The 11,363-nt window shown below is 42.0% G+C and overlaps 1 protein-coding gene across 1 annotated transcript; it reads left to right on the top strand.

Moving 5' to 3' along the window:
• Nucleotides 1-21: 21 nt before the first annotated feature.
• CZH9orf40 (chromosome Z C9orf40 homolog) lies at nucleotides 22-4,180 on the top strand. Its single transcript, XM_032441483.1, has 2 exons — nucleotides 22-538; nucleotides 2,437-4,180. The coding sequence occupies exons 1-2, from the start codon at nucleotides 134-136 to the stop codon at nucleotides 2,590-2,592; spliced, it is 561 nt and encodes a 186-aa protein (XP_032297374.1). The 5' UTR covers nucleotides 22-133; the 3' UTR covers nucleotides 2,593-4,180.
• The last annotated feature ends 7,183 nt before the right edge of the window (nucleotides 4,181-11,363 follow it).

The following is an 11,363-nucleotide window of genomic DNA, read 5'->3' as shown; positions in this document are numbered from 1 at the left end:
GGCTCAGGTCCCGCGTGTTCCTGCCCTTGGTTATGCAGGGCTCCGAGCTGCCCATGCAGCGGGGCGGGGCCTCACGGCGGCGTGGTCTCGCCTTGTCCCGCCCCACGCGGGTGCTGGGGAAGCGGCGGCGCGCATGCGCATTCGGCGAGTGGTGGTGGTGGTGCGTTCGCCGCCGCGGTCGTTGCGTCGCGCGGAATCTGCGCGCCCGGTTCCCCCCATGGCCAAGCGGCGCGCGGAACCGCTGGTCTGTTACGCGCCCTTCAAGCGGCTCCTGCGGGAGCCGCCGCTCCGCAGCGCCCTGTCCGAGCGCCGCCCGCGGAACGAGGCAGCGGGCGCCGGCTCCGCCGCCAAGCGGAAGCTGGAGGAGGCCGAGGCGCCTCCGGGAAAGCGTCCCGGGCTGCGGGGCGGCAGTCCACGCGGCGAGCAGGGCGACGCGGCAGGCAGGCGACGGCGGCGGAGCGAGCCCGCGGCGTCACAGAACGAGCGGACGGCGGAAGGAAGCGACGGCAGGCGGGGCGAGGAACCGGCAGCCGCCCCGGTAACGGCGCGGGGAGCGGGGCGGGGCTGGGAGGGAGGTGCTGCTTCGCAGCCTGGGGCCTCACGCCCAGACGCTCCGGCACGGCGCTGCAGGCCCCGCAAAACCACGTGCCCTCGGGCAGCACTGCCGTGCGCGGCCGATGGACCCTTTGGGCTCTTGGTCGTGTATTTTCTGCAGCTAAGAAAGCGGTGTTTTCTTTCAGAAAGGCTGGAACCTTTCTGCAGTAGAAAGTCTGGGGGGAGCGCTTGTCTGTGTTTACTGTGTCTACAGTCACATCCCCGTCCAAAAGCGAGGTGGAAGTTTGAAGGTAGTGCCTCTCACAAGTCGGGCTTAGGCTGTGTGGCAGCCTGGCTGCCCAGTCGGTTGCTCGAGCGAGCCCCCTTTAGTGGCGGTCCTCGCTGCTGCTGGTGCTGTGATCAGAGTGCCGGCACACGGTTGGCTTCTAGCGCACCTGGGCAGCGCCGAACAATGGAGCAGGATGGCCTGCCTCTTCTGGCCGCCTTCTGTGCAGTAGCATAGCAGGCAACATGTGGTTCGAGGAAGGTTTTAGCTTCTTATAAGTAACACCTGCGTAGAGGTCTGCAGCATGTGAACTCACGTGTACCTTTCAGATGAAAGCAAAGAATTGGATCTGGTGGCCTTATGGTGGCAGGTCTGGTAGGATGGAGGGACATCAGGCCCATTCTCAAGTTGATCCTTTGATTGTACAGCACTGTGACTTGTAAAGACATCTTTTCAGTGGTCTGTGGGGACAGGGCGAGGGTAAACAGTCATGAACTGGAGCATAGAAAATTCTACACCGGTATATGAAGGAACTTCTTCACAGTGAGGGTGACGGAGCACTGGAACAGGCTGCCCAGGGAGGCTGTGGAGTCTCCTCTGGAGATACTCAAGACCCACGTGGATGCTTAACTGTGCAGCCCACTGTAGGGGCCTACTTTGGTAGGGGGGTTGGACTTGATGATTTCTACAGATCCCTTCCAACCCCTATGATTCTATGATTTGTGACTTCTTTTACCTCAGGCTTTTCTTTTTGTCTGTGTTTTCTGGTGTATTGTAGAACTGAGGCATGAAGGAAGTGAGGGAAAAAATATGCTATACAAGTATGGTAGATGCTTGTATAATTTGCTTTATAGAATATTTAGAAAAAAAGATGAACAAATACAAACTGGAGTTCACGGTAGGCTTGTATTGCAGTGAGTAGAGGAATGTTATTTTTAGAGGGAAAGTACTGTGAGTTTATACACTTAATTTTTTAAATTTTGTTAAAGAAAAAAAGGCATGGTTATTCTGGTGGTTGAGAAGGGCTATGGCCAGTGCTTACTGGAATTTATTGAACATTACATATTTTTTATTAATCAGTTATGGAGTCAGCAGACAGAGCATGAATTTGTTCAAGAGCCATCTCAAAGCAGGTGTACCAGTTCAGTTGCTGAACCCCTTTTTTTAGCACTTGGATATACTGAGACATTTAATATACTGCCTTAACAGTTCCAGTTACAAGTTAATAAAAGCATTTATTGTTTTCATATACCAAAAGAAATTGCATGCTTAAGATGTAAGGAGTTGCTTGAGAATTCCTTTTTTCACTTCCTACATACATAAATAACTTGTATGGATACATGTATGGGTTGGCCACCCAGTCTGTAGATTTTATTCTGTGGTTAAGGATGTAAGGTTAAAAACCAATACCACTTTCCAACAGAGGTTTTTACAAGTTTTTGTTTTTTTCTTTCTATTGAAAGATTGCCAATTCAACAAATTGATGAGATCATGGAGGTGTTTCCCAGAAGTGATGCAGTAGTTGAGTACTTGACAGAAGTAAATTATTTGCTTAATTGATTAATATGATGTATATTAATATTTTGTTACCTTTCTTTTTTTCTGTCTTTTCAAAGCAAGAAGAATTCAATCAGTATAACTCATTCTTTTATTGGAGAGCACCACTGCCTACAATTGATTTATCTGATATTCAGAGCCTGCATGAAGAGACTACATCTGCCAATAAGACTCCTTCAAGGACTGATACCATGGAGACTGAGATGGAGACCTGATCAGTTGTTTCATAGTTGTACATCTACTCACAGGAAGCTCATTTCTGTTCGGATTCAGTTTTTCCTGTGTGGGAGAAAAATCAACATGCTTCAATTTTCACGAAGAAACAGTGTTATATCAATCTGAAAAGGCAAATCAGAGCTGTCAGGTTGGTGGAATCATCACTATTAGGTACTTTTAGCTAGCTGGAGATGTGAACTTACTGATTCTGTGTGAAGGAGGCTGTGATTGTCTGGCATGAAGGCCTGAATTCATGAAAGCAAGGTAGAAAAAAATGACAGAAAATTAGTTAACTTCTGGATGTAGTTTAAGAAACAGTTGGATAAGTTACACGTGGAAAACAATTTAGGCTGTTCTGAACAAAACGTGTAACTATTGTACCAGAATATGAAATTCTTTATCATAAAGCACAGAAACTAGTATTTTTTAGTGGGTTTGGTTTTTGTGGGTTTTTTTTTTCGGTGTAATAGCTAAGCCAAAAGAAAATGTATGTCCACCAAAACCAGACAAAACATTCCCTTTTCTATGCAAACCAAAAATGAGTGTTTTGGGGATGGGAAGGGAAAAGGGGGGATCTATTTTATATGCTGCCGGTGTTCTAAATGATTACAGTCTTCTTGTGATCATGCAAAGCAGCTTGCTTTTAGATTTTATTTTTTTTTTTCATCTGTTCTTAAGTTAATGATTTTCTTACTCTTTGTGAAATTGAACTACTTGGTAATGTGGAAATAGCAGCTGTGTGTGGGGTCATGAAAGGTTAATACAGTATGAATTGTGTACCTAGTTGACTGAGGTTTAGTTTTTTTGCAGATGATGTGGATGTTGAAAAGACTTTCTTTTACAGAAGTTCAGTTATTTAGTGGGTTTTATTGTCTTGTTTGCTGTGAAATATGATTGTAATGTGCTTTTTTGTAATTTATTTACAAGTTAAAAGTACAATTAGAAATATGTGTCTTCAGTAATAGGTTGAAATTTTAAGTTGTATTGGTGGCTTGTCAGGCTTGCGAATGTGACTTGTTTTTAGGTGAGTTTGTCATATTTTTGCTGGAATCATCTTAAAATAAGGAGAATTCTTTTTACTAATGTGTTTGTTAATGGTCAATAAAATTTTACCTGTGCGCGTTTGAAAGCCTTGGGACTATTACTGTTTGAAGCTCCTGACTTTTCTTACGATTACTTCTGTAACTTGGTTGTTTTATTTATTAAGTGTCTTTATTTAAAAAGAGGCAACTTGTCCACCTTCTTAGTGAACATTTCAAGACTTTTTTTTCAGTGTTTGTACTGTAAAATGTTTTTATTGTCAGGGTCCCCTGGTGCCTGCAGAAGATGCTTACTAAATTGGGCGTTTCATGGTGCTTGTTCAGATGTGCTTCTAATTGCTGTCACATCAGCGAGATACATGTTTAAAACAATATTCATATTAAGCATGCATTTTAATGTTACATTAAGTCCAAATCTAGTTCTCTTAGGAAATGCTTTGAAAATGTCTTTACCAACCTACTAGATTTCTGTCAAGAATACAACCATTATTGTTTACTATAACCAAAGTAAATTAGAAAGGAAATAAATTTGTGGATTTTTTTGTTTTTTTGTTTATTTGTTTGTTTGTTTTTAACACTAATGTACTGCCTTCCTATATTTGCAGTCTGTCTGATATTTCACGGCACTCATTATTTCTCAGGATCCACTATTTTGCATTACTACTTAGTATTTATGTGGATACATGTAGCTCACCCTGAAAATAACGCCTCCTATTTATTTCTGTGGAAACAATGACAGATTCCAGCCATGAGCAAGAATCTTCATGCCATGCTTATAAAAATGGCCATCTGGAGCATGGCTTGTCTTTCATGTTGCTGTCACCACTGCTGAAACACACTGCCCAACACCTCACTATACTGACACGTCCGCTGTTTGGTCTCCATAAACATTCAGAAAGTCTCAGTGAATGACAGCGGACCATTTTTTTCTGCATGGAGGAATTCAATCACAGAATCGTAGGGGCAATGGAAGCTCATCTAGTCCAGCACCCTGCTAAAGCAGGTCCCATTGGTAGCACAGGAAAGCATGAGAAAACAACCTCTTGTGAGTGCTTGGAATGAAAGGCAAGCCTGACATAGTTTGCTGCCAATTTTTATTGCACCCAAGCCAGAACAGATAAAAAATATCTTTTAAGTTTCTGAAATAGTTCATAGAATGTGGGTTATTGTGAACCCTGCAAACAGGCAATTCTTATTTTCCCAAATATATCACCATATGAAAAAAAATCATTGAATGATGGAAGGAGATGGAGACCCAGGCTAGTGTCTGAATATGTGCAGTGCTTGTCTGAGGGATCACCAACCAATAGGTTTTGATGTTAGTGAGAGATGACTGTGACCTTGCTGACTGTCACTTCATAAATTCAGGTGCTGGCTGAGCCCAGTGTAGACAAGAGCCTGCAACCCGGTCAAGCAGACTGTGAGACTTGGACCAGTGAACAAGGCTTTGGTTGTGTTGTGCTGTGGAGCTGCTGGCAGCAGTTGTTGGTGCCCATCCCATAGCATCAATAGCATTTCCCTTAGTCCTGCCTGACTCAGGCAGCTGGGACCTTGCAGGGTGTACTTGCAGCAGTGGAGATGAGTGGTATGGAGAGAGAATAAAGCCCAGGGTGGTTGGAAGGAGCTAGGAGGGTTTGCTTTTGGGAAGTTGGGGTGTCACTGCTGCCTGCTTTGAAGACATGATGTGACCGCAGCCTCTCTTGCAGTTTGTAACAGCTCCTGCCTGTTGCAGCACTAGTGAGGGAGCAGCTTCCTGACTTGACCTCTCCCCATCCCACTGCACAGCCCAGGTCCATGAAGGTGGCATCTGACTGGACCCGTCAGCGGGCACAGTTGGGATGATGTCACCTGCGTGACTCTGTTTCCAACAGCTTTGTTGTGGCTGTGTGTTCTGGTGGGAAAAGAAATGGAGTTTTGCTATATGCAGGCACCAGATCAGGACCAACTGATTCTTGATGAGGTAGCACAGTGATTACCTTTAGTGTCCTGTCCTGCAGCCCACAGCATGCTCAGATTCTGGCCTGCAGGATGAGCTGGTGTTTGTTGCTTCTGAGCACAGTTTCTCAGCTGAGGTTTGAGCTGCCTTTTTCTAACAACTTCCAGAAGACCTTGGACCCCTTCTCCAGTGGCACCAACAAGAGATTGAATCTGCAGCAACAGATGATAGGAGGAACTTGCAGGACAGAGCAATGTCAGCTTTGTGTGTTCAGGCTCAAACAGACAGCCTTACAGGCACTGCCGCCATTCGTCCAAGATCTCATGGTGCACTTTTTGAGGAGGTTCATCTCTGCTACATAGCTCTGTATGGCCCAGAGATCCGTGGTCAGCGGGACCATGGGGATGCCTGTGTTGAGGAGCACAGGAAGACAGCTTCACAGTCACTCTCCTCCACTTTCCATCACAGGCCTTCTGCCCCTGGCACTGGCCACACTACCAGCCTTGCAGGCTCCAGTGCTGAGAGGCTCCCCAGTATCCTTTATGGGCATCCAAGGCACACCACCACCACCAATATGTTCTCAGAGGAGGAGCTTCAAGAAGAGCTGGGGCAGTTGGTCGCAGTGGCTCCCTCCATGCAGGGCAGAGACCACTTGTTCGGCAACCCTGCTGCCCATCAAAGAGGAAGGCACCTCTTTCACCAGATTGAAAGGAATATTTTTTTCTTAACAATTGAAATAATTAATACTTTGGAATCTTGAGTCCAAAAAACAACATCATATTGTTAAGTATGTTAAACATGTTACAGAGAAAGGTGACTGCAAGCTTGAGTCTAAATGCTTCTACTAGATTGATCACATCTCAGTTTTTCCTTAAAGTAAATGGGGCTCATCATATTAATTAGTGGAACAGGTAGGAACAGGAGATTATTTCAAAGCTGAAGTATGAGTTATCTTCACCAGACATACCATGGTAACTGAAATTACCCTACCAGAGCAGATGCCATTCTGTCAGAGTGCTCCTCCATTGTCGTCTGTCATACAGCAGCAAAATGTAACAAGGTATTGGCAGGAAGATTCAGCCTCTAATGCCATGCCAACGTCCACCTCTGGACTCACGGGCTAACATAATAAAATTGGAGCAGCCCTCCTACTATAGTCATTTAATTTATAATCTGTTGAAACTTCATATACAGTAAATGCATCCCAGTAGTAGATTGAGTGTTAATGTTAAAATCCATCTCTAATTTGCCTTTATATTTAAAGAACAGAAGAGATTTTATGTTTGCCTTTAATGTACATATTTTGGATCCCGAAAACAAAGAAGTCCTTTAAAAAAATTGAGCTTGCATAATGCTGTGGTTCATATATTCCCTTAATTTACAATTATGCTGCAGGCTAACACTTTCCTCTCATTTTGTTCCATTCCTGGGCTCTGGTTATGGAGTGGAATGTTACAGGTACTTTCAGAGTAGTTGCTGATTCATTTTTTCCATTCATCTGTTTCCAAGTAGCCTTGGAAAAGCTTTTGAAATGAGACTGAGATTGTAGGTTAAATACAAGGCTGGGCAAGGTGAGAGTGTGGTCAAATTACATAACCTGAAGGCACAATCAAGAAGCGTCTTTACCAAACATCTCAATGTCTTCAGATAGCATGTGTCACTGTGAGCCATCACAACACTGCTCTTGAATTCTGGCAGTTTTCTTCAAGGCAGCTGTGGTTTGGGTGAACCATCAACTATGAGTAATGCTAATAAGAACCAGGTACAGGTACACTGCTGTTTAAACCTCTGCTGAAGTATTTTTCATTCCAGCAAGGTCATATTAGCAGCATGTCCACCTATGTAAGTTCTGTGTCTCATTCTAAACTTAAGGCATCTTTTAAGAGGTTTGCCTTGTACTACATGAAGGCTGGCATTTGCTTGTATGTGCTGAGGTTTTTATGGCTTCTTAGATAAGCTTCCAGGAGGAGGTTGAAGGTCAGTCCTAAATAGGTGAGTGCAGAACTGCTATGAAGAGTAGAGTAAGAGCAGGCAGGCAGCAGAGCAATGACATGAAGCAATATTTTCACAGTAGTGACTCCATTTTCAGCATAAGATATATTAACAATAACTTGAACACGGTTATTCACAGTAAATATGTTAGTTTTCTCACTGTTTCAGCAGTTAATTGCTTCATGTTTCATGCTTCCTGTCTTGCTGGCATGACTAATAATTTAATGGACTTTAAAGAGTATACACATATATGTGGGTGATTGAAAAACCTTAGTGAAGAACAGAAGAGTGCAAATGCATATTTCCAAGTGGCATGAAAGATAGTATTTCTAGTATTTGGTGGCTCGTTCTGCTCATGGCAGATTCACTGTGGGGAATTCACTTGCATTTTTCTGAAAGTACTGGCTGGTAGTTGGGTAAGAGATGTTAGTCTGCATAGGCTAAGTGTTACAGCAAAACCTGTGTTCAAAGATGCATTTCAAAATTGCTCTTATGGCCAGGCTTAGTTATTTCCATGCCTACCTTCATTTCTGAACTTGACTCTAGGTGGCAATAGATGTACACAGTAAAATACAGTGATGTGGAAAATGTTTGGGGTATGCTTTTGTTCTGAACTACTGCTAAGAATTCAAGCCGTGACATCATGAATACTAATTATTTCCTGACCATGATGCATAAATAAAGCACATCAAGCCACAAGTCCCTAACTGCAAGGTGACAAAAAGTCTTCAGCATAATTAGAGTAAAAGCAAGAGTAAGTGTTTTTGGCAAGAGATTTTGGTTCATCTCTTCCTTCTTCCCTACCCCACCAAAAAACCTGACCAATTTAAACACATGGGAATTTATTGCCATTGCTTCTTAAAACTGTTTCCGTTGGTTGTAACTGGAAAGCAAGCTTCTTCTGATTGCAAGTTGGCCCTGTGGGCTGAAGGCTGCTTGAAATGTGTTCCTTAAACATGGGGAAGAAGGAGGTAAGTACACTAACTCTGGAGAATATAACTCATGCAGTAGTATTTAAAGTATTGACATATATGTAACAGTACATTGGAAACGTGTGGGGGAAAGACCAGAGGATTTTTCTAACTGTCCTATTAGAGGCTTGTCTGTTTAAAATCCTTACTTCAAACTTTACATAGAAGAGATTTTGTTTTTGATGCAGCAAACAGTGTATTTTAATTACTGGTATTTCATTTGTAAGCAAACTCATTAGTACGTTTTAAACACTCTTGTTCAAATATTACAGCACACTTCTGGACCAGTAGTGACTTTCTGTTAGTCACTTCTAAGAACTTAAAATTTTTTGTTTTTCTCTTAAGGACACGCAGTAGCGAAAAAATATATGATTTTAGGGATAAAAGTTGTTTCCTTGTTGCTGATGTTCTATGATTCTCAGGATTAAAGTTGTGAAAGGAGGATGGAGAAAAAGTCTTCTTGTTTGTTACTCTGATTTCCTTTTTAAGAATGACTCTGTCAGGATTGAGTCTGGCTATAAAAATACTCTTTTTTGTTGCTTACTTAAAAGAATGTGAGTGGTTTGTGCTCAGCTGGAATATGATGAAAAAGGTGGCTTATCAAATGTGAGAGAACCAAGTAAAGAAAACAGTACTGTACTACCTTCAATAAACTTTATATCAGAGTAAAGATTTTGTTTTTATGCTAAAATATGAATGGATATGAGCAACTTCTCCTCTCTGTTTTCTTGCACTGGTGAATTTTGTAGTCTACTTAATCTGAGCGATGCTCCATGCTTTGATTAAATAGGAACATGATTAATTCCATAGAATCTACTCTGAAGTATCAAATGTGTTCTCTCTGCAGTCTGATGCCATAAAAAGTACTTATTTCCTTTCAGTGCTCCAACTTGTAGAACATGAAGTGTATTGTTTTTACTTTCCTTTATGTTCTGTGTTCCAACAGCTCTAACACAATGTTCCAGTAATCCAAGCACCATTTTAAACAAATTAAATTTGCTTCTTATTGCATGAAAAACATCTAGTATGTGAGAACTACTGTGGCAATAAGCTACCAAAATCCTATACTTTCATGATTCTCAGTTGTAAACTTCAATGTTTTTTGATCAAAAAACTACAAAATGTTACATGCTCCTTAATAGTTACTGGTTTTGTGCTTTTATCTGTTTAGAATTAGAGAAACCTGTCCAAAACTAGAGAAGTACACTTCAGATATACGTCTATATTTCTCAGTATATAGTGTGCAAATTCAGAGACACACGTGACAGAGGAGGGAAAAATACTACAGTTTCTCACCGATTAAATGGAAGCCGCAAAATAATTCTGAAGTGTGATTCCAAACCATGGGTTGATATGAGATGGAAGTGAATGGCTAACAGGCAAAAAGGTTTATACTTTGGACATTGGAAGTAAAATCAGAAAATATAAAACTGGCTTAATTTTTATGACATGGCAAGGCTCCAAAGTGGAATTAAGATGGTTTCAGTCCCCAGAATATGCTTTTTTTTTTTTTTTCCTTATGAGTCCATACATACAGTGTGTGTATGCCGAAAGTGTTTTAAAGAAAACTTGGTCTGCGGTGTTCCTTTGCATCAAACAAGCAGGTAGTGAGATTGCCTGTTTTGAGCTGGTTTTGTGCCATCAAATAACATAAAAGGCAGAATGGGCTCCCCAACACCCTTCATTTCACCCAACACTCTGCATTTCAATACATTTCTTCCTTCTCCTTTTCTATCAGAGCTCCTCTGTTCACAGCATGTATGTAAGTATAAATCAAATTATAAGACCATGCCTCCTGGGCTGCTCAACTTTTCCAGGGAAATTTGAATTTTATTATTATTTTTATTATTTTTAACTAACTTTTTAACTTTAAATGTAAAAATACATAAAGTATTTTCATATTAGGTAAGCACTTACGAGAGGAATTTCTGTGACTTTTAAAACTACCATTTAAAAGCAGAATGTAACAATTAGCCAGTACTTTGGTATAAAAATAATGTAACTCCAGAAAGGGGTGACTGTACCAGACAAGAAATCACCCCAAGTCTTGATAATCTGCTGAATAAAAGTAAACATATTTACTCTGCTTTCCTCTTAGAAGGTGAAACTGTCAAGCAATCAGCAACAGATCAGTTAGACAGATTGAACATTGATGATATGGTGCTTTACTGTTATGTAGTACTTACTAGCTTCTCAAAGCAGTGCAAAAGCAGTAATAATCATAACAGAGCCCTGCCTAACTGGTACAACTGTCTCATTATTTATAAGTGAGACTGCTGCCAGCTGTTTACTGCTTGCTGCTCCCAGTGAAGTGGTCCAAGCAATGACCTGCAGACCAGGACCAGCTTCAGCAGTTCTATGTGGTCACTGGCCTCTTGTGTCATGGCTGTGGCTAATGGGGTGACACTGCCTAGTAAAGTGAGTTCCTAAAACACTGCAGCTGAAAATGAATACAGCTCCCTGTGAAAACCAACAGTGAAGTTGGAATTACTTGCAGAGCAGTAGGCACTCGTGTCTGGAAAGCACAGTACCAGGTGCACTGTGGAGGTGTCCTCAGCTGGCATCTGGCCTCCAGCAATTGTGACTTGCCTGGGACAATACTACTCTTTGTAAATCAGTCCATGGCTTAACTTCTGCTCAGATTATGCCACTTAAACACTGAGTGCACTCAGGTGCACTCAGAGTGCATCATGTTTGACTCTTGCCTCCAGTCATGAGTCACTAAAGGACAGAGTTCTTTCTTTGAAGTGGTTATCCAATGCCCCCTGTACTCTCATTCTGTTTAACCCTTGATTTTAAGTAAATAGTTTTAGATTACTTTAAAATAAGGA

The sequence above is a fragment of the Coturnix japonica genome, chromosome Z (assembly GCF_001577835.2).
Source record: "Coturnix japonica isolate 7356 chromosome Z, Coturnix japonica 2.1, whole genome shotgun sequence".
Taxonomy (NCBI): domain Eukaryota; kingdom Metazoa; phylum Chordata; class Aves; order Galliformes; family Phasianidae; genus Coturnix; species Coturnix japonica.
This window is presented reverse-complemented; position numbering and strand designations above follow the sequence as displayed.